Source organism: Plecotus auritus (genome assembly GCF_963455305.1).
Source record: "Plecotus auritus genome assembly, chromosome: 2".
Classification (NCBI taxonomy): Eukaryota; Metazoa; Chordata; class Mammalia; order Chiroptera; family Vespertilionidae; genus Plecotus; species Plecotus auritus.
Genome location: NC_137771.1, coordinates 170,398,780 through 170,422,947, shown reverse-complemented (window position 1 = coordinate 170,422,947; position 24,168 = coordinate 170,398,780). Strand labels below are relative to the sequence as shown.

Below are 24,168 nucleotides of genomic sequence, written 5' to 3'. Positions count from 1 at the left end.
ACCGCCTCCTCGCAGGGCTGAGTCCGGGCGGGCGGTGGTGCTCTCGCTGAGAGCGAGCTCTGGGCACTTGACATGGAGGCAGCGGCGGCGACTGCAGCGACCAAGGGGAATGGGGGCGGCGGGGCCCGGGCCGGGGCCGGCGAGGCCAGCGGCGCGCGGAAGAAAAGGGGCCCGGGGCCTTTGGCCACGGCGTACCTGGTCATCTACAATGTGGTGATGACGGCGGGGTGAGGCTGGGGCTCGGTGAGGCGGGGAGCGAGCCTGGCCGGCGAGGGGCTCTGCGGCGGGCGGAGCGGCCAGGCCCGGCCCACGGTGCACAGCGCAGCCTGGCGGCCCGGGACCCGGCGCCCAGGCGCTGCCCCGACTCCCGCCTGGGCGGGGGCCCGGCGAGTTTCCAGTCAGCGGGTGCGCCCCCAGCTGGAGTTCGGGGCCCCCACGGGGCGCGGGGCAGGCTGCCCAGGCGCAGGTCCGAGGGCCTCGGAGGCCGGGTGGGCTGGTCACCTCCAGGTGTGGGGGGCGGTGTGCAGGGCGACCCTGCGGCGCGGAGAGCCCAGGCGGCCAGGCACGTACGGCGGGCTGTTTCCCCCGAGGGGGTGGAAAAAGCTGTGGCTGCAGAGTGACCGTATCTTTAGGCGGCTGTTTTCAAAATCCAGGCTGAGCCCTATATAATCTGAAAGAATGGGAAAGCTTTCAAAATTTTTTGACCAGTGACATGAGCAGAGCTGTGCTTTAGACGAGTTTAGACTTTTGTAGGCTGGATTGGGGTGGGGAAGGCGCTGGAGGTGGAAGGCAGAGCTGCTGGGGAGGAGGGGAATACACCCACCGAACGGTTTACTTCCTCTCCTTTCTCCCTCGTGTCGGTCCATTCCTGTCACGGCGACGGTTTGCTTCTAGTTCTGACACTAACTAGTTGTGCAACCTTGGATAAATTACTTTATTTCTCTTGGTCTCCGTTTTTTTCACCTGCAAAACTAAAGAGTTGGGCTCTCCCAGGTTCCTCCAAGTCTTTGATCCCAAGATTTTGGGTGAGATGGATCACAGGATCAGACTATTGGTTACATATTTTTAAATTTGATTCATATGTAAAATATTTTCCTTAACCTTTTTATTATGAAATTTTCAAACATACAGGAAACTTGAAAGAACTGTATAGTGAACATCCATTTTTATTTATTTTTGCAATGGCGGGTGCAAAATTTAAAATATACAGTGTCCCAAATAAAGTATGCACACTAACAGCTGATAGCTCAATTTTGAAAATGAAATGTATTTTAATAAACACCACCTTTATAATTATTCAAAGTGTGCGTATACATTTCTGGACTCCCTATATACAGGGCATACAGTGAAAATCTTCCCTCTCAGCCTTTCCTTCCACCCAGACCCCAACCCTGGGGGCAGCTTACTTTGTGTATCCTTCACATGCTGATATAAGTAAAAAGTGTACATGTATTTTCCCCCTTCCCCATGCCCATTTTTAAACACAAATGCTGTATTAACATCTTGGGAAGATCATGGGCTTTATTGCTCGTATTAGAAATGGCCACTGTTGCAACCTGGGCTCAGAGAAGTTGTGACTTGCTTGAGGTCACCGAACTAGTTTGTGTTAGATCTATATCTAGAACACACAGGCCAATGAAGAAATATTACAGATGCAAGTTTTCTTTGTCACATAAATGGCCGCAGTGATCTTAAGACTATTCAGAACTCTGTGTGTATTTATATTTATATGTAAAATCCTTGCCTTAGCCAAGGGCATTGATGAGAACATTGGACCTGGAGAGGGATTTTAAGGTACATTGGAGAAGAAGAAAATAACTCATTACTCCTGGACAGTGAATGTAGAGAAGGGGATGGAGCGTAAGGAGTGATATCTAGGAAGAGAAATTAGAACTGTGAGAGTACAGTAAGCTTTTTTTTTTTTAATTAGGTACAGCATGACACCATTAAGGAGTTCATTTTTTCTTTTACAGACTATTTGATGTCTTTGACATTTTGTAGAAATAACATACAATACTGCAACACATAGTTGAGACTTTACATATAGGTAAATCTATTACTGCCTTCAAGGACACATACCTTAATAAAGGTCTGTTCATTTTATTATGGAACCTAAATGAAAAAAAATTTCTGGGCCTGAGAAATTTATTTTTTTGAAAAGGACAGCAGAACAGAAATGTAACATTTACAGTTACATACACCTAAGTGCTTTCCTGTTTTGCTTTTGGTATTGATTTGGATTTCTTCAATGAATTGATTTTGGGAAATTCAAATTAAAAAAACCCTTTTACTCTTTAAAAAAATTTAACATATCCTTATTTCATTTGCAATTTAAAAAGGATAGATTTTAAGATATGGCTTTGTTCCAGGGAGATACTTGTAAAAATGACTTAAAACATCTCTCCACCCATTATTACTACACAATCCATTTAAATTTTTCCTTTAACACTTTTTTTTCCCTCTTGTCTTAGACTCTCTGGCACTTACTTTAGCTGCTCAGGGACTAATTTAGCTTATTCCCTTCATTTTGGCCTTGTTCTCAACAGGCAAGGTTGTTGCAAAAAAGCCGAGCTCCAGATGGGTGAGGTGCCACTGTGCTTTTGCAGAGCACTCTTGGTATGGAGCAACATTTCCGTTGGCATTTAAGAGTTATAGTTGATAAAACGCACAATTGGCATTTGAGAAGTATAGTTGATAAATCCAGGACACTGATTCTTGAAGTCACCTCTAGCAATATCTGTTGTTACTACCTCTTCCTATTGCCTTAAATCCCAATTACCTTTATTTATTTTTTTCTGATTGCTCTTTTTTCTCTTTATCTTAGATGGCTTGTTATAGCAGTTGGTCTGGTGAGAGCATACCTGGCTAAGGGTAGTTATCATAGCCTTTATTATTCCATTGAAAAGCCTTTGAAATTCTTCCAAACTGGAGCCTTATTGGAGGTAGGTCCTGAGATTTGTTGTTGTTGTTGATTTCTATTCTTATAAAAGAAAAAACATGCTACTAAATTATAGTGAAGTAGCCATATCTGTTGGATTTGCTTTAAATTTTGAAGACTTGCCTTATAGTGTACTATAATGGTGATTTCTAGATAAAGTACAATCTCATTTAAGTTGTATTACCTGGAATCTATTTTACATTCTACTTCTGTTGGAAGTCAAATGAAACAAGCTTATACTGGGGTTTTTTTAAGCTTCTAGGGACATCTTAGGGAAGTCTTAGCAAACTCAGATACTTTGAGGGGCAGGCATATAATGGAAGCAGGAAATCGTTGGGTATAGAATGTTAGGAGTGGTAGATGTAAGAAATAGTAGAACCTGTTCAAAGTCATCCAATGTAAAAAAATTTTTGACAAAAGCTTATTAATTTTCCTCTATTAAAGGTAATGTATCTCCAATCCTGTAACGTGGGGTCAGTATAGGATTTTGGAGCTGCAAGTGACAGAAACCCAATTCAAAGTATTTTAAGCAAAAAAGGAATTTACCAGTTTCTGTGGTTGATAAAAATACAGGTTTAACTTACAAAAATCAAAGGAACCAGCTCAGCAGTGGGAACCAAGGATTTGATGTTGCCACACTCTTCCCATCTCTCTCTCTCTGCGTATCTCTATTTCTCGTTGAATGTTAGTCTTAGACCAGCCGTTGGCAAACTACGGCCCGCGTTCGGCTGTTCTATCCGGCCCGCGGAGCCGAAAGAGCGGAGGGTTCTCTTGCTCTCCCCTCCGCTCCTTTACTTTGAATTTATATTAGTTCACACAAACACTCCATCCATGCTTTTGTTCCGGCCCTCCGGTCCAGTTTAAGAACCCATTGTGGCCCTCGAGTCAAAAAGTTTGCCCACCCCTGTTTAGACCCTCCTGCACACTGCCTTCTCCAAATGGTAGGAAACAGGGAGGGGGTTTATTTTCACAGCATCTGTGTCACAGTTCTAGGAAAGGATTCTGGTTGGCCTTGCTTAGACCAGTCGCTCTTGCCAGTGATTTGGCAGGTCTAGGAAAGGGGAAATGGGGATAGCTTTGGGCACACAAAGTCAATAAATAGCTACCAAAAGTTTATTATGGTGAAAAACCTGGTTGAAGAGATCTGGTATTTCGTTTCATTTTACTTAGCCTACAGGGCAAGCCCATTATAACATTCGGAAGGATTTTTTTTAAAATATATATTTTATTGATTTTTCAGAGAGGAAGGGAGAGGGATAGAGAGTTAGAAACATCGATGAGAGAGAAACATCGATCAGCTGCCTCCTGCACACTCCCTACTGGGTATGTGCCTGCAACCAAGGTACATGCCCTTGACCGGAATCGAACCTGGGACCCTTGAGTCCGCAGGCTGACGCTCTATCCACTGAGCCAAACCAGTTAGGGCTCGGAAGGATTTTTAAGAAAACATTTACTTCCATGAAATAAGATGTGATACCTCAACCTCTCACCCTCTCATTTGTAAGCAGAAAACTGTAGTTTTTGTTCTTTCCTCTCAGGAGGCAGAGAGATTTCAATACAGTCTATACTTACACATTTTTGGTAGATGGTATGATGAAATGAGTTTCAGCTGGAGTTGGAGTGCCTGTATTCTAAGAATGCTGGTTTTACCCACTTACTCTGTGAATTTGGGCAAGTCATTTACCTCTTGTTCATCCCATTTTCTCATTTGTAAAATAATTAGGTTAAAATAATTAGATTTCCAAAGCTCCTTCCTGCCCAAATAGTTTGAGTCTGGGGAAACCAGCATATCCTAGTGTGGGCCATTTTTTTAACTTAGAGTCTTGAATTTTTTTTGGAAGGGGGCAATAGTCATTGAGTAGTGCTTTGTCTTCCAGAGCCTTGGTCAACACAATATTGTCAGGCTATAAAGAAGCAAATTTGGGATCAAAACCATTAGAAACTGACTCAGTTCTTAATATAGTAAGAAGTTGGAATAATTTGCCTTGGCCAGTGTGGCTCAGTTGGTTGGAGTGTTGTCCTGTACACTGAAAAGTCATGGGTTCGATTCCCAGTCAGGGTACATACCCAGGTTTGTGGGTTCGATCCCTAGTCAGGGTACATGTGAAGTTTCTCTCCCTCCCTCTCCCTTCCTTGCTCTAAAGTCAATAAATATATATCCTTGGGTGTGGATTAAAAAAAAAAAGTTGGAATACTTTAATAATTTAAAGGGGATTCTATCTCTGTAAGACTTTATAATATTGGAGATATTATTTTTAAAATGTAAGTATATCTTAGGAAAGATGGTGACATTAAATAGTGTGATACAAAATCCACTCAGGAATCAAATCTTAGACTTTGAAGGATTAATCCAGGGCTATTCCTATTGAATTTTAAACAGGGATTTAAGGAAATAATTTGAATTTTTGGTTTCATCTCTGTTATTCCCACTGAGAAGCAAATAGGTGGCAAATCCTGGGTTTGATTTTTTGGGAAAAGAACTCTGCATAATGAAGATTCCCAGGAATATGCAAAGAATTAGCAGTGATTGCAGGGGACTCCTCAGCCTGGGGCAACAAAGGAGGCTTAGTAAACTACACTTCCTGTGTTGTCACTTGAGGAGTGTTATATTGTCCCCCCAACTTACATTGTACAATAATTACATGTGCATAGTATTTAAAGGTGAGTTATCCTTATGGGAACTATTAGTGCTTGATAGTATAGCTTGTTTACAGGCGGAGAAAATGAATGCAGGGAGGTCAGCTACTCATTATGTCACTACGCTGAATATTTAGAAGGTTCTTTGTGTGTTTGCTTGAAAAGCAAATAGAGATTACTTGTTCTCCAGGAACTTCAAATCTTACGAAAATACAGCACTGCCTTTTAAAAGATTTTGAAACATTTTCCAAGCAAGTGCAAATGGGCATGTAGTGGTGTTATACAAAAAGACAATTTGGTTCCTGAGGAAATTATATGATTTTTTTTTTTTTGCAAAATGGGTGCAAAGATATATTGATTTGGTGTTACAATAATATAGCTTTTCTAATTTTTTTGTTCATAGTCATCTAAGGACGTCTTGAGTATTTTTTATAGAAAACTTTTTCAAATTATTCCAAGGGTAATAATTTAAATAAGTATGTGTTTGAGTCGCTGTAATGGGTGCTGTGGATGTTGAGCCTTTGCTAATAAAAAGCTTAAAATCCTACTGGGTAATGATTATAATAGGTTCCTTGGCTAGAAATTACAGAAACCTCCTTAACTAACTTATACAATAAAGGAGATTTATGATAAGATATAGGATGTTCCATGGAATCCAAGGGCAGGGATGCCACTGGGCCCTAGGAATGGCCTGCAGTCAGGGACTGGAGCACATAGGGAACCCAGGAGTTCTGGCTCAGTCCCTTACCTCTGCTATTCTCGCTCTCTTTGTCTCTCATTCTTTCTTGTCTTCTTGCAGACTAGTTCTTTTGGTTTCTTAGTCTACATGGCAGACAATGGTAACAGAAAAGCCCCTGAGATTGCAGTTCTTGCAATTAAGAGAGCAGCTAGTTGGAAACTGAATCTTATCCCCAATTCCACATTCCCATTGAAGGGCCTAATTTATCCAGCTTGAATCAGGAGCTTATTCCTGGACCAATCACATGCATACAGGAGCAAGGTTACATTAATTATATAGAAGTTGGAAAGGATGGGCAATTTCTAGAAAAGGGGTGTTAGGTGGAAAGCCCAAGCAGTATTTACAAAGTACTGAGATACAATACAAGGAAGGTGATAGTGTATGAGATGATTTATAAATTGACAGAAAGTAAAATATTGGTAATCTGTGGGCCAAGAGATCAATGTGTAAACAAATACAGTGTGTGTTGCACTGAGTATTGAGTAATTCTGAGGTCTAATTAACATAGGTAGCAAAAACATATTTAAAGATGCCATCATGTATAATCAAAGTGAGATGTCTCTGTACCATAAAATGAATGAATTACTGGTACATGTTATAACATGGGTGAATCTTGAAAACGTGCTATGTGAAAGGAAGAAGCCAGACACAAAAAGCCACATTGTGTGATTCCATTTATATGAAATGTCCAGAATAGGCAAACCCATAGAGACAGAAAGTAGCTTGTTGGTTGCCAGGAGTTGTGGGGAGTGACTACTAATGGGTACCTTCTTTTTAAGGTGATGAAAATATTCTTGAATTGGATAGTGGTGACAGTCATACAACCTGGTGAGCTTACTAAAAGACACCAAAATGTATTAAATGGGTGATTTTTATGGTCTGTGAATCTCTCTGTCTTTTAAAAATGCCATCTACACTAATAAAAGAGTAAGATGCAAATTGACCATACCTTTGTGACGCCCACCAGCCAATCAGGAGTGAGTATGCAAATTAACCCAACAAAGATGGCGGGTTAATTTGCATGTGCAGGTGCCGAGCAGCCGGGGGCGGGGCGGGACACTTGTGTCATCGCCATGGTGACAACACAGGCGTTCCGCATCGCCCCAGCTGCTCTGGGTCTCTGGGCAATGTGAGAAGGCAGAAAGGCAGCTCCGGGTCAGAGTGAAAAGGCTGCTCCAGCCAGAGCAAAGGCGGTGCCAGCAGTCAGGGAAGGCCCATTCTTGCACAAATCTTCGGGCATCAGGCCTCTAGTCTACACTAATAGAAGAGAAACATGCAAATTGACCATACCTCCGCTATGCCCACCAGCCAATCAAGAGCAAGTATGCAAATTAACGCAACCAAGATGGCTGCAGCCACGGAGTGAGCAGGAGGCTTGGGTTTCCCCGGCAATGGAGGAAGCCAAGCTTCCCACCCACTCTGGCTGGCCCTGGCCTTCACTCAAGGCTACAAAGTTTCAATTATAGAAGTTAAATAAATCCCAGATACCAGGGCCTCCGCTTGGGTCACTGGGGGGTGTAGCCAGACTGCAAATCACCACAGGCCCCTCGCCCAGGCTGCCCCATGCCACAAGGGAACCCCCACCCTGATCTGGGACACCCTTCAGGGCAAACCAGCTGGCCCCCGCCCGTGCAGCAGGCCTCTAGCCTATCTAATAAAAGAGTAATATGCAAATTGACCATCACTCCAACACACAAGATGGCTGCCCCCATGTGGTCAAAGATCCTGCCCCCATGTGGACACAAGATGGCTGCCACAAGATGGCCATCAGGGGAGGGCAGTTGGGAGGGACCAGGCCTGCAAGGGAGGGCAGTTGGGGGTGATCTAGCCTGCAGGGGAAGGCAGTTAGGAGTGACCAGGCCAGCAGAGGAGGGAAGTTGGGAGCAATCAGGCCTGCAGGGAAGGGCAGTTGGGGGGGACCCAGGCCTGCAGGGGAGGGCAATTAGGGGTGACCAGGCCTGCAGGGGAGGGCTGTTAGGGGCAATCATGCTGACAGGGGAGCAGTTAGGCATCAATCAGGCTGGCAGGGGAGTGGTTAGGGGGTGATCAGGCTGGCAGATAGAAGCAGTTAGGGGCAATCAGGAAGGCAGGCAGGTGAGCAATTGGGAGCCAGCAGTCCTGGATTGTGACTGGAATCAGGCCTAAACGGGCAGTTGGACATCCCTCGAGGGGTCCCAGATTGGAGAGGGTGCATGCTGGGCTGAGGGACATCCCCCCCTCCCCCCCGCGCACGAATTTCGTGCACCGGGCCTCTAGTTAATCTATAATGACCTATAATGATAAGTTTTCTTTTTATTTCATTCTTATTTTGGATTCATGATATTCAGGGGTAAGGACAGATTCTTATGTTTTCAGCTTTGTTAGAGTAGAGTGAAAATTTAGAAATTAGTAGATTGATGCTACATTATGTCAGTTTAAATTTATTTTTAAGAGAATTCAGACTTCTGAATATGTTTAGTTAACATAAGACCGTAATCGGAGCAGACACTTTCAAATACTTATGATTAGATGTGCCTCTGATTGACAGCCCTTACCCACCCCCAGGTCTTCACCCCCTATTGCCCCTGTGTCCATGGGCTATGCACATGAGTATTTAAGTTCTTTGGTTTATCTCTTCTCTTCTTCCCAACCCCCACACCGAGATATGTCAGTCTGTTCATGCCTCCATGCTTCGGGTCTTATTTTGTTGGTCAATACATTTTTTTCATTTGATTCCGCAAATAAGTGAAATCATGTGATATTTGTCTTTCTCAGAACTACGTTTTTATTCTGAAGACTTGATTTGAGAAAACAGACCTCAAAGAGAGATTTCTGAAAAGCCAGCAGAGCAAGTCATAATGGAAATAGCTAACACAGGCAGGAATGACAACAAACCTAGACAAACCAGCTTTAAAAACAACATGAAAACCAGAGGGAAAATAGAACTTGGGTATAATTAATAAGTGTCACAACACTAGAAGGGAAAGGGGAGCCTGTGGGAAACAGGAGCCCACCCACACAGGCCTCACTCTTGACAACTGAGGTTCATAGAAGCAAATTGTTATGGTATTAAAAGAGGTAAGAAGTTAGTGGCTATAGAAAGGAATGTGCTGAAATTTAAAAAGAACTAAAAATATTGATGGTGGCAGTCAGGGCAGGAAGGGAGGCCTCAGTGCAGAGAGATAGTTGATATTGAATATTCAAGAAAAGCAGGAGTTACCAGTTATGGTCTCAGATAAAGTAGGTTACAGAGCGGAAGCCACTGGAAATTTTCAGTTCACCATTGAAATGTAAAAGAGAACATTACAAAATAATAGGGCCAAGCACATCAGAGATATTGTGTATTGGTGGAATTTGAACAACAGAAAAGTAAAATATATAGAAAAGTAGTGAAACTCAGTAGACTAATAAGGCAATATAACCAGTGTATCTAGAAAACAGATTGAGGGCATGCAAACTGTCAATTAGGCTACCAGAAGTAGACAAGGTTGGAATGTATAATTCATAAGTAATCGGGGAAAATTATAGAAAACTTTTCTGAACTGAAAGACACTATAGTTATTGAGAGCATGTAGAGTTCCACATAGGAGCTGTTTTTGAAGAAAAGAAGTCCCTTCCCTTCTAGGCACCTATTTGTTAAATTTTTAAACTTAAAACAAAGATAAGTGATTTCCAACAAAAAAAGAGAAGATCTTAAAATGTAATAGTAAAACACTTTGGATCCTTGGACTTTAAAGACTTAAAAAATCCACAAGAAGCCAGGAGAAAGCATTAGTTTTCTAGTAACAGACCATGCGATTTCCTACAGATGGAGACATTTTTAAAACACACACAAAAAGTAATGGAACTTTGAAAGAACTTTATCAAAGGATATTTAACTGTTATATAATAAAGAATTAAAATTAACCAAGTCTTGAACACTGTCCAATGGAACTTTCTGCAGTGGTAACATTCCAAATTTGTGCTGTCTGTTAACAGTAGCCACTAGTCATATGTGGCTATTGAGCCTTTGAAATGTGGCTGGTGGGATAGAGAAACTTTGATTTTATTTACTTTTAATTTAAATTTAAACAGGCACATGTGTATTGGTGGAATCTGAACAACCAAACAGCTGGGCAGTACAGCTTTAGACCATGGTACATACTGGAAGGTGTCCACATGGAATTTCATGAGATATTTCAGCGTTTCTCAGGATAGAATGAAGTGTAAAGAATAATAGTAAATGAGCAAAGTAAGACCAATCTAACAATGAAAAATTTTTTAGAAAAGATGTTTCTGAATAACCTATAGTGGTAAGTGGCATTCAGTATTGTTGAGGTTAAAATTTAAAATTAGCTTATTGCTAGTAGCTGAAATGTAAGGGTTCAAAAGGAGAGAACTGGGGAGGGGTTTGGGAGAGGTCAGTGGGGGAAGAGGGGACTTATGTAATATTTTAACAATAAAGATTTAAGACAAAAAGAGGAGAGAACTGTTTACACAATTTCAAGAGAGATTTTTGACTCTGGCAAGTCTTCTAAGTTTTTTTCCCCAATGAAATATGCTTAGTTTAGTTCAGTGATTCTCAGTGGATCTCAACAAGAGCAGTCCCATCCTCCAGAGTGCACCTTGGAAAATTGTGAAGGTATTTTGATCACCACAATGGATAGGGATGCTGCTAGATATCCTACAATGCCTAAGTCTGTCCAACTCAGTGAAGATTCGTTCTGCATCCCCGCCCCCACCCCAACTTTGTATATTCTCCCCAAGCTAACCCCTCTAAAGATATAAATTGTTAATCTTGTAGTACATATTAATACTAAAACATCTTCACGAGAAGTTAAAAAGCTTATTAAGTTAGAAGATGGTTGTTGTCTTCGTTTCCTATTGCTGCATAACAAAATATTAACAAACTTATTAGCAAGTTAAACAACTCTCATTTATTATTAGCCCATGGTTCAGTAGGTCAGGAGGCTGGGTTCTCTGCTCAGGATCTTGCAAGACAGAAATCAAGGTGTCAGCCAGGCTGACGCAGGGGGCTTTGGGAAGAATCTGTGTCTTAGCTCATTTAGCTTGTTGGCAGAATCCTGTTCCTTGTGGTTGTAGTCTGAAGTCCCCATTTCCTTGCTGGCTGTCAGCTAAAGGAGGTCATCCTAGCTCCTAGAAGCTGCTCTCCAGTCTTTGCATATGGCCCCCTTCATCTTTGAAGCCAACAATGGCTCATAGAATCCTTCTTGTTCTTTGAATATCTCTGAATTCCCCTTCTGCCACCAGCTGGTGAAATCGCTGCTTGAAAAGGGATCACATAGTGGGGTCAGGCCTACCCATATAATCTTCATACCTTAAAATCAGTTGATTTGGGACTTCAATTTCATTTGCAAAATACCTAGATTAGTGTTTAATTGCATAATCAAGGAACAGGAATCTTGGGGAATTATCTTTAGAATTCTGCCTACCACAGCTGGTATGAAGAGGGAACCTAAATGAAATAAAGGTGTCATCTCCAAATAATTGAGTAATTTGCTCACTCGGCACATTCTGTTCTGTAGGTATTATAGCATTTCCAGCTTGCATATTTAGTTGAAAAGGATTTCAGTGCAATAGTGTTGTTATTGCAAACGCAATGAAACACTGAAAATATGTAACAGGAGATTTGAGTTTCCTGTTCAAGATTTTAGTTATTAAGTTAGTGGAGACATGCAGGGGTCTTACTGGATTTCTCTAATATGGACTATTTTAGTAATATTTCTTATTACTGCCTTTTGGAGGATTGCTGTCGTTTTTATGTTTTATCCTAAAGCTATCCCCAACATATTATACAACTACTTTTATTGCCTCTTGAATTACTGGTTATTGTTTTCTAATCCATCTTCTATTCCTTATTACACTAATCAAGGAAAATGGATTCCAAGGTCTTTTTACAAGCTAGACAGATTGAATATATCAGCAGGATTTCAAGGCAGAAGGATGTTTTCTGTGATAGTTGCTTTTTATCCCATCCCATGATTATTTACCCCATCCTATGGGATTATTTTGACACCACACTTATAAATGAATAAGACCTAGCTGATTTGCAATAATATTGTACTTCTTCATTTTCTCTACTTTGACTGGTATTTATCTTGGCATATTATTCCACTTCACTTAAAATTACTTCCATATTTTCATTATTATCTCTTTTAGAAAAATTTTTAATTGATTTTAAAGAGAGAGAGGAAGGGGAGGAGAAAAAGAGGTAGAGAGAAAGAGAAACATGGATTTGTTATTCCACTTATCCATGCATTCATTGGTTGATTCTTATATGTGCCTTGACCAAGGATTGAACCCACAACCTTGGTGTATTGGAACAACACTCTACCAACTGAGCTACCCAACCAAGACTATCCTATATAATAAAAGCCTAATTTGCTGTCTGGTCGTCCAGTTGGCCGTTCAACCACTCAAAGCGTAATATGCTAATGATTTGCTAAGGCCACTCAACTGCTCGCTATGACATGCACTAATCACCAGGGGGCAGACAGTCGACTGGTCAACCAGTTGCTATGACGTGCACTGACCACCAGGTGGCAGACGCTCCGACTGGTAGGTTAGCTTGCTGCTGGGGTCCAGCTGATCAGGACTGAGCGAGATGGGCCAGATACACCCTGGAGCCCTCCCACAGTTCTTCCCTGGCTGGCCAACCTCCCATGTCCTTCCCTTGCCCTGATCATGTGCCAGTGGGGGCCCTCGGCGTGGCCTGCACCCTCTCGCAATCTGGGACCCCTCGGGGGATGTCAGAGAACCGGTGGAATGACCGGTCGCTATGATGTGCACTGACCACCAGGAGGCAGATGCTCAGTGCAGGAGCTGCCCCTGGTGGTCAGTGCGCTCCCACAGGGGGAACACCACTCAGCCAGAAGCCAGGATCACAGCTGGCGAGTGCTGCGGCAGTGGCGGGAGCCTCTCCCACCTCAGCAGCAGCGCTAAGGATGCTGACTGACAGGTTAGGCCCGCTCCCCAAGCGGGCCTAAGCTGTCAGTCAGACATCCCCTGAAGGCTCCCGGACTGCGAGAGGGCACAGGCTGGGCTGAGGGACCTCCCCCCACCCCCACAGTGCATGAATTTCGTGCACCAGGCCTCTAGTTTTACTATATTTTTGCAAAGTGGTTTCTGATATTTTTAAATTTAAACTTATTCATTATAAGTTGGTATAAACATCTGACTGCTTTATTATGTCATACGTTCTCCCCAAATATTTATATGCTGAAATACATATTTAAAAAAAAATACTTTCTTTTTTATTTCTTCTTTACAAATCAGTTAGAACATTATATTTTTCTGAAATTTTTTGTGTGGGTAGGTTATATCATCTATGAATTGCACTTCAGGTTAGTAAAGGAGGCATTATAAAATATATGTGATTAAAAAGGGGAGATTGAGTCTAATAGGAGTAAGACCCACTGATTCATCATGTAAAGAAAACATGATAGCTCTTAAGCACTATATATACCCTTTCCTGCAAAGTCTTATTGTTAATCAGCAGCCTGGATGTCTTGCCACACACATGGATAGAATAAGTTTTCAAGTATGCTTTTCATCCATGTCTTCCATTCCTCATTTTAATAATCTACGTATATCTTTTCGCTTTCTTCAACTTTGCAGCAGGAGGTTCAGCTCATCTCGTGATATTCATACATTTGAGATTCTTAACAGTGTTTTCTTTAGGAAAAGGTTATAAGATTTGCAGAATAATAATTCTTTTCTCTTATTAGTTATAAACAAATTCTTGCAGCCTGATTTTTTAATCTAAGCTTTCCCCAGTATGCTCCCCAAAAAACAACTTAGTGAAATATCGTAGCCCCCTCCTTGTCCACAGGGGATGATCCCCAGTAGGTGCCTGAAACTGAAGATAGTACCAAATCCTATATATTCTATATTTTTTCCTATACATATATACCTTTTCATGTAAAGGAAGCTTTTTATGGCTTCTCGTAGGCATATTTGAATTACCTGCATCACTACTCTTGTGCTTTGGGGCCTTATTAAGTAAAATAAGGGTTATTTGAACACAAGCACTTTGATATCACAATAGTTAATCTGATATCCCAGGTGACTACTAAGTAATTGGTAGGTAGCATATACAGTGTGAAAATGCCGACAAAGGGATGATTCACTTCCTGTGCAGAACAGAGTGGGATAGAGAGATTTCATCACACTGCTCTGAACAGTGCACAATTTAAAACTTATTAATTACTTCTGGATTTTTCCTTTTAGTACTTTCAGACTGCAGTTGATCCTGGGTAATTGAAACCATGGATAAGGGGGGACTACTGTAATAGTTTTTGAGCTCTCTTATCAAGCATGTTTTAGATAAGCTAAGTCTTGTCAAATTGTGGCCTCTATAGATAATAAAACTAATAATGTACAAGGAAATACTATGACAGAAAAACCAATAGAGTAGAAATAAAACCTAGGTTCTTGATTCTAGATATCACTTACTACCTTGGGCAAGTTGTGCAGCCTCTCTCAGCCTTGGTTTTCTCGTCTACATGTAGAGATATCTGTCCTGCCTATCTACGAGGGTAATTGTTAGAGTCAAACAACACAAAGACTGCTAGAGAAATGTAATTCTACAATGCACTACAATAGCTGATAAGTCTTATCATTTAGAAAAGCTTTGGTCATTAAATCAGTCTTATAGATGGCTTCAAATTATTTCTTTACCACCACCACCAGGGTTAAAGCAATGCCTTATATATAGGATTAATTAGAAGGGGATTTAGAAGAACCTAATTGGCTCATTGGATGGCCATTGAGATGAAGAGATAGCATTCTCATCCCAGGCACTGGAATTAAAAAATAACAGGGACGAGAGATGCCAGAAGTATTGGCAGGACTTGGAAACCAGTTGGACTTGGGGTTGAGAGGAAGGAAAGAATAGTTGCACCTGAGAGACTAGGAGGTTGATGTGCTTACCATTGAGGCATGCCATGTTTGAACTGCTGCTGGTACAGCTGGATGGAGATTTCAAAGGCAGTTTGGAATGTGGGCCTGGAGCTCAAAGAGATGTAGAGTTAGAGATTAGACCAGGAACATCCCTGTAATGAGGTCATGAAATGAGACAAGGTAGGAATGAAGGGTGGAGCTTTGTGGAATGAATGTCTATGTTGAAGAGTCTGCCAGGCAAAAGGTGCCAACAAAGGCTTTTCTGACCTTGTATTCTCTAGTCTGTGACAGTTCTGTTCTGTAGAATGTGAGACATGGGTGATATATAATTACTGCTTTTGTAAGTTTACATATTATAAAAGAGTCCTTGACATCTGACTACTGGGTGAGATTTGCTTCATTGGAAATCTTCCATAGATAAACTAAAAATGAACAAACAAAAAACTGAGCAAGAATTTACATTTTGTTAAATAGCCCCTATGCAAGTTGAGAAATGGAATGTTTGTTTTTCAAATTTAATACAGCTGGCAGATACTGCTCTATTCTTACTGAAAGGCTAGTTTATATGAAATAAAGTTATATAATATTATGGATCTCTGCTAATTTTCTTTTTCCCTCCTTTTTTCTTCTAGATTTTACATTGTGCAATAGGTAAGTATAAAAATATCCCTCGTAATTGTATATAGTGGATTCTGCTTTTGTAAAAAGTCATAAAAGGCTGGTTTGATTCTTATTGAATACTAGGGGCCCAGTGCACAAAATTCGTGCACTGGGGAGGGGTCCCTCAGCCAAGCCTGCCCCCTCTCACATACTGGGAGCCCTTAAGGCAGTGGTCGGCAAACTGTGGCTCACGAGCCACATGTGGCTTACAAGCCGCGGTTTGCCGCTCTGTTGATTAATGAGTTTGCCGACCATTGACCTAGACTCTCGATTCCAATAATTACAGGCTGTTGTTGTTCCTTGTGATTAAGCCCCTATCCCAGTGGTCGGCAAACTCATTAGTCAACAGAGCGGCAAACTGCGGCTCGCAAGCCACATGTGACTCGCGAGCCGCAGTTTGCTGACCACTGCCTTAAGGGATATCTTACTGACGGCTTAGGAGTGGGCCTAAGCCGCAGTCTGGCCTCCCTTTGCGGGAGGCAACCAGGCTGATCAGGGGAAGGCGCCAGCCCCATCACCCCACTGCCAGTCACCGCAGCCGCCAAGGTATTTTCATCAACACGGACTCCACTCCCTTCACCATGAAAAAATAACAACTTTCTTTAGGCATTTTCAAGATGTGTCTTTCATAGGATATGACCTTTCTTGCTTTCTTTTTTTTTTTATCCTCACTTGAGGATATGTTTCCATTGATTTTTTTCCCCTTCCCTCCAATTGCAGGCTCGGCCCCTGCCCTCATCCCCCCGATCACCAGCTCAGCCCCTGCCCAAGCCCTCCAATTGCCGGCTCGGCCCCTGCCCAAGCCTAAAGCCTCAGGTAGAGGCTTTAGGCTTGGGTAGGGGGCCCCCCGCCCCTCCGATCACTGGTTCGGCCCGAGGCTTTAGGCTTGGGCAGGGGGCCCCCTGCCCCTCCGATGGCCGGCTCGGAGTGACCTGGGTGCCGAGGATGTTCCCGGGACGCAGGTATGTATGCAGATTAACCGCCATCTTTGTTGGGTTAATTTGCATACTCTGATGGGCTGTGGGTGTAGCAGAGGTATGGTCAATTTACATGTTTGTCTATTAGGTAAGATTGAAAAAAAACTTCATTATGTATAAAATTGCTTCAATTGGTATGGGTTTCAGTTTCTAAAAATCATAAGTACTATTTAGATGTTACCACTGAACATTTTATTAAATGTCATAGCTGTTTTCCTCTGTCACTTTAAAGAGGCCTCTCCTACCTTTTTGTTACAAGGCTCACAAAGAAAAAGTATCATATTTACAAAAATGTCACTTGCGGTCCTGGTGTGGTAGAAAGCCCTTTCTGTGATCACTTAAATGTTATATTCTCTTTTCTTACCTTTAAAATGGGAGTACTGCATATATTGCCTACCTCCCAAATGAATATTTAATGTATGGAAACCAGTAAGTATAAAGAGTTATATAAATGTAAGGGATTTCTACTAAAAAGCAGATACAATGTGTTTTCTTTTGGGATGAAGGGAAGAGCCATCAAATTCTGCTCTGGAATGAGGCATAGTTTATAGTCTGCAATGCTAAGCCCCTTTAATTAAATGGAAGTCAATTTTGGAAAGTTGGCAGACCCTGTAAAGTAGGCCCATAGTGGTTGCTATGTATCCAGACTTGATTCTCAAAGGGAAGATGTGCAGGTGGGCTCATTCAGAAGCACCAAATGTCTGAAACTTCGAGACCTCTGCATCCAAGCCATTATGATTCACAAATTAAGAGGGTTCTTAATATATTCAGGGCACCACACTTGGCACTGGGGATTTCAGAGTTGAGGAAACATACAGTTTAGGTGGACACACAGCAAACTGTCCACCGTGGGTCTTGCATGGGTAGCTGGCCCCAGTACTTTTCAGGAAGACAAAGCATCATTATAAAGAGTTGCACTTTGGCTATTTTCCTACTAGGAAGAAAACCTACAGTCAGGGATTTCTCAGGCGATCTGCAGAATTTTATATGCATGTGTCTGTGTTTATTTTGGGGCTTGGTAGGTAGAATTCATAGCTTTCATTTAGATTCTCAGATGAGTATGTGATCCCAGAAGGTTAAGATTCACTGTTTTAGAACGTTTGAGCAATTGATTTGAAAAGGACTTGGGGACTCTTCTATAACATGGTCCACTTTCCCAGAGAAGATTAGGGGACCTGGCCCAGGTCACACAGCCAGTATAAGGTGGAACCTCGCTTGAACCCAGACCCTTCTGAGCCAGAACCTATCTAACTGATTTGATTTTGTGGTGAATGGGCTTTAGCTAATATATAATCTCACACACATTTCCTTTTTAATCCTTTATCTATAATTTTGAGATGAAAAAAATTGGCCCTTCTTAAATTGGTTAAATGAATTTTAAGCATAAGCTTGCAGACTGGGAGATATATTGGCCAGAGAGAGTTCTGGAACCACTGCAGGCCTTCTCTACATTCTGAATCTGGTGCCACCATTCTCCCCAACTCAGCCTTCAGCTGCCCAGAAGCTCTTAGATGCATATGTTTTCTCAGCACGTGTACTATTATTATAGTTAATAGTTCATTGTATTAGTGTTCACATTCCCTTTGTCTTAGAATATATTCTCATATCTCTTTATCAAATTTCTCCCCCTGCAAATAACGTTTCTGACAAGAATATTTACTCATGCATACCAAGAACGTTATTGAATGCCCAGCAGGTGGGTGCCAGACACTGTGTTGGGCAGAGGTAAGCAGGCACAGGCTTAGGTTCGGGAAACTCACAGCCAGCCCCTCTGTGGTCCTTTTGCAGAAGGCATTCCACAGACCAGCATCCTTGTCACACTCTGCTCTGATGGTTTGTTCACAGGTGCCCCTGACACAGTAGATGCTTAAAAATTCCTTCCTATTCCTCAAAGACCTTGTTTTGTCAGCAGTTCTCTCTCCTGCATCATCACCCTTTGTCATCTACCTTTTCCTTCTCAGCTCACAAAATGCTCAGTGTTCCATCCTAAAAATAATTTTTAAAAATAAATCTTTATTGTTCAGATTATTACAGTTGTTCCTCTTTTATACCCCCATAGCTCCCCTCCACCCGGTTCCCACCCCACCCTCTGCCCTTACCTGCCCCCCCCCCCCCAACTGTCCTCATCCATAGGCCAATTGGCTGTGAGGGTCAGTTGTGTCTACGATGGGAGAACTTCTGTGCTGGAGACACCCTTATGGGGCAAGACTTGCTTCAGTGGGACACTGAGTCTGCCCCCTGAGAGTGTCTCTTATGGATATGAAGAGTTGTAATCTGGATGGTCTCACTCTGATCACTGGGTACACTGGCTCTTGGATCTCCAAGGAAGTGCAAAGTCAGCCACTGCCTGAGGCCACCCAGCAGGAGCTACAGAGAGATCTGCACATTCCTCCTCTTTGTTTGGGGTTTGGAGGTGCCCAGATGAGGCCCAGCTGTGAAGCAGTGCAAGCTGCTGTGGATCCTTGGGCCTTCTTTTGGAGGCTCTGAGACTCTCTGACCCAGCTGCAGTATGTTAGGTTTTAGATTGCAAAAGGCCAGGCCATTCATATGCAAAAGCCTCTGTGCACAGCTTGGGTGGGGTTGTAAATTGGGTAGGGTGGGGTCTCAGGGAATCACCAGGGCAGAGCAAACAGCAATGGCTGACCATCAGCCCTGCCCTGAAGAGGTCCCCGGGTCTCTGTGTTCCGTGACACCATGCAGGAATAATGATTGCTGCAAGTACCTCTGAGAGAAAGCTGCCCTCGTGTTCTGGCCCGATGCCTGACAGTCCAGTTTCTCCCCATATGATTCTGGGTCCCCAGAGTCTCGCCCGGAACTGGAGTTCAGAGCAGTCGGGAGCTTGTATCTCCCTCCCGATTGAAAAAGACAACAGCGTACTCAGTTGCCAGTCCTTCTCTGCGCGCGCCTCCATACCTCGGCACTTCACTTCCTCACCTCCTCCTAGTCTCAGTGTGCTTTTTTCTTTCCTTCTAGTTCTATAAATTCCACTCAGCCAACCTTCCCGTGGTTCTGAATGATATTCGTTTTGTCTTTTAGTTGTAGTTTTTTTCTTTTTTTTTATTGTTTAAAGTATTGCATATAGTAGTACATATATCTCCTTGTTTTTCCCCCATTGACCTTCCCTCAGCCTCCCCTGTCCTCTGTCACATGCCTTCATCCCCCCACCCCCAGTGTCTTGTGTCCATTGGTTGTGCTTATATGCATGCATACAAGTCCTTTGGTTGATCACTTTCCCCTCTCCCCAACACTCCCCAGCCTTCCCGCTGTAATTTGACAGTCTGTTTGGTACTTTACTGCGTCTGTATCTTTTTGTTCATCAGGTTATAATGTTCTTTATTTTCCATAAATGAGTAAGATCGTGTGGTATTTTTCTTTCATTGCCTGGCTTATTTCAGTTAACATGATGCTCTCCAGGTCCATCCATGCTGCTGCAAATGGTAAGAATTCCTTCTTTTTTATGGCAGCATAGTATTCCATTGTGTAGATGTACCATGGTTTTCTAATCCACTCATCGGCTGATGGGCATTTAGGCTGTTTCCAAATCTTAGCTATGGTGAATTGTGCTGCTATGAACATAGGGGTGCATATATCCTTTCTGATTGGTGTTTCTAGTATCTTGGGATATATTCCTAGAAGTGGTATTACTGTGTCAAATGGGAGTTCCATTTTTAGTTTTTTGAGGAAACTCCATACTGTTCTTCACAGTGGCTGCACCAGTTTGCATTCCCACCAGCAGTGCACGAGGGTTCCTTTTTCTCCACATCCTCGCCAGCACTTGTCATTTGTTGATTTGTTGATGATAGCCATTCTGACAGGTGTGAGATGGTACCACATTGTCATTTTGATTTGCAACTCTCGGATAGTTAGTGACTTTGAGCATGTTTTCATAGGTCTCTTGGCCTTCCTTCTGTCTTCTTTCGAAAAGATTCTATTTAGGTCTGTTGCCCATTTTTTTATTGGATCATTTATCTTCCTTTTATTAAGTTGTATAAGTTCCCTGTAGATGTTGGAGATTAAACCTTTATCAGTGATAACATTTGCAAATATGTTCTCCCATACAGTGGGCTTTCTTGTTGTTTTGTTGATGGTTTCTTTTGCTGTGCAAAAGCTTTTTATTTTGATGTAGTCCCATTTGTTTACTTTCTCTTTAGTTTCCATTGCCCTAGGAGCAGCATCTGTGAAAAAATTGCTTCGGCATATGTCTGAGATTTCTCTGCCTGTGGATTCCTCTAGTATTTTTATGGATTCCCGTCTTATGTTTAAGTCCTTTATCCATTTTGAGTTTATTTTTGTGTATGGTGTAAGTTGGTGGTCTAGTTTCATTTTTTTGCATGTATCTGTCCAATTTTCCCAACACCATTTATTGAAGAGACTATCTTGTCTCCATTGTATGTTCATGCCTCCTTTGTCAAATATTAATTGAGCATAGTGGTTTGGGTCGATATCTGGGTTCTCTATTCTATTCCATTGGTCTATATGTCTGTTCTTGTGCCAGTACCAGGCTGTTTTGAGAACAGTGGCTTTGTAATACAGCTTAAAATCTGGTATTAAGATCCCACCTACTTTGTTCTTCTTTCTCAGGATTGCTGTGGCTATTCGGGGTCTTTTTTTATTCCAGATGAATTTTTGGAGAGTACTTTCTAGGTCTGTGAAATATGCCATTGGTATTTTAATGGGGAGAGCATTGAATCTATAGATTGCTTTAGGTAGTATGGACATTTTAATGATGTTGATTCTACCAATCCATGAACATGGTATGTTCTTCCATCTGTTTATGTCTTCCTCTATCTCTTTTTTCAGTGTCCTGTAGTTTTCTGCATATAGGTCTTTTAGCTCCTCAGTTAAGTTTATTCCTAGGTATCTTAATTTTTTTGGTGTGATGGTAAATGGGATTGCTTTTTTAATCTCTCTTTCTGTAAGTTCACTATTGGTGTATAGAAATGCCATAGATTTCTTGGCATTAATTTTATATCCTGCTACATTGCTGAATTCATTTATTAAGTTGAATAGTTTTTTGATGAAGTCTTTTGGATTTTATATGTACAATATCATGTCATCTGCAAATAAGGACAGCTTTACTTCTTCTTTTCCAATTTGGATGCCTTTTATTTCTTCTACTTGTCTAATTGCAATGGCTAATACTTCCAGTACTATGTCGAACAGGCATGGTGAGAGTGGGCATCCCTGTCTTGTTCCTCTTTTTAGGGCAAATGGTTTTAGTTTTTGCCCATTGAATATGATGTTGGCTGTGGGTTTATCATATATGGCTTTTATTATATTGAGGTATGATCCTTTTATTCCCACTTTGTTGAGAGTTTTTATCAAGAAAGGGTGTTGGATTTTGTCAAATGCTTTTTCTGCATCAATTAATATGACTATGTGATTTTTATCTCTCAATTTGTTTATGTGATGTATCACATTTATTGATTTGTGGATATTGTACCATACTTGCATCCCTGGGATAAATCCTACTTGGTCATGGTGTATGATCTTTCTGATGTACTGCTGGATCCAATTTGCTAGAATTTTGTGAGGATCTTGGTGTCTATGTTCATGAGGGATATTGGCCTGTAATTCTCTTTCATTGTGTTGTTTTTATCTGGTTTTGGTATTAGGGTGATGCTGGCTTCATAGAATGAACTTGGAAATATTCTTTCCTCTTGAATTCTTTTGAATAGTCTGAGGAGGATAGGTTTTAGTTGTTCCTTGAATGTTTGATAAAACTCCCCTGTGAAGCTGTCTGGCCCTGGGCTTTTTTTTGCTGGAAGCTTTTTGATGACCGCTTCAATTTCTTCCATAGTTATTGGCCTATTGAGATGTTTAGATTCTTTCTGATTGAGTTTTGGAAGGTTGTATTTTTCTAGGAATATGTCCATTTCCTCCAGGTTGTGCAGTTTGTTGGAATAGAGTTGTTCATAGTATTTTTTAACAATCCTTTGTATTTTGGTGGGGTCTGTTATTTCTCCTCTTTTATTTCTGATTTTGTTTATTTGGGTCCTCTCTCTTTGCTTCTTGGTGAGCCTGTCTAGAGGTTCATCAATCTTGTTTATCCTTTCAAAGAACCAGCTCTTGGTTTTGTTGATCTTCTGTATTATTTTTTTTTGTCTCTATGTTGTTTGTCTCTGCTCTGATCTTTATTATTTCCTTCCTTCTGCTTACACTGGGCTTTTCTTGTTTCTCTCTTTCTAACTCTTTGAGTTGTAGGGTTAGGTAATTTATTACCATTGTTTCTTGTTTTTTGCAATAGGCTTGTAGAGCTATGAACTTCCCTCTCAAGACTGCTTTCTCTGTGTCCCATAGATTTTGGATTGTTGTGTTTTCATTGTCATTTGTTGCCATGATGTTTTTTATTTCTTCTTTGATCTCTCTGGTAACCCAGTCATTGTTTAATAACATGCTATTTAGTCTCCATGTGTTTGATTTTTTTGGATTTTTTTTATTGTACTTGATTTTCAGTTTTATGCCACTGTGATCTGAGAAGATGCTTGATATGATTTCTATCTTCTTGAATTTGAAGAGACTTTGCCTGTGACCTAATATATGGTCTATCTTTGAAAATGACCCATGTGCACTTGAGAAGAATGTATATTCTGTGGCTTTGTGGTGAAATGTTCTGAAGATGTCAATTAATTGCATCTGGTGTAGTGAGTCATTTAGGATTGATGTTTCTTTGCTGATTTTTTGTTTAGAGGATTTGTCCAATGGTGATAGTGGGGTATTAAAGTCTCCTACTGTGATTGTATTGCTGTCAATCTCTCCCTTGATATCCTCCAGAAGTTTTTTTTACGTATTTGGGTGCTCCTGTATTGGGTGTGTATATGTTTACCAGAGTTATTTCTTCTTGTTGGATTGTTCCCTTTAGTATTATGAAGTGGCCTTCCTTATCTCTTTTTATGTCCTTCACTTTGAGATCTAATTTGTCAGATATAAGTATTGCTACCCCAGCTTTTTTTTCATTTCCCTTCATCTGAAAAACCTTTTTCCATCCCTTCACCCTCAGTCTGTGTGCGTCTTTTTTTCTGAGATGAGTTTCTTGTAGACAGCAGATATATGGGTCATGTTTTCTTATCCAATCTGTTACCCTATGTCTTTTGATTGAGGCATTTAATCCATTTACATTTAAAGTTATTATTGATAGGTACTTATTTGTTGCCATTTTTATTCTTTCCCCTGTGTCCCTTTTCGCTTCCTATTACTTTTTCTTTTCTTTTTTTTTTTTTTTTTTACAGCAGACCCTTTAGCATTTCTTGCATTGCTGGTTTGGTGGTAATAAACTCCCTTAGTCCTTTTTTTTCTGTGAAGCTCCTGATTTCACCTTCAATTTTGATTGATAGCCT

General features: G+C 41.4%; 1 protein-coding gene across 3 annotated transcripts in view; it reads left to right on the top strand.

Annotated features, from left to right (window-relative positions):
- The first annotated feature begins 5 nt into the window (after positions 1 to 5).
- The window catches only part of HACD2 (3-hydroxyacyl-CoA dehydratase 2), a 91,210-nt gene continuing 67,047 nt past the window's right edge, over positions 6 to 24,168 (top strand). The window contains exons 1-3 of one of the 3 annotated variants that reach the window (XM_080658296.1): positions 6 to 227; positions 2,825 to 2,942; positions 15,827 to 15,845. In XM_080658296.1, coding sequence (XP_080514422.1) covers positions 73 to 227; positions 2,825 to 2,942; positions 15,827 to 15,845 — 292 coding nt within the window. In that variant the 5' untranslated portion in view covers positions 6 to 72. Of the gene's footprint in view, positions 228 to 2,824; positions 2,943 to 15,826; positions 15,846 to 24,168 lie in introns of those variants that run through there. The other 2 variants (XM_080658297.1, XM_080658298.1) reach the window with 2 other exon arrangements.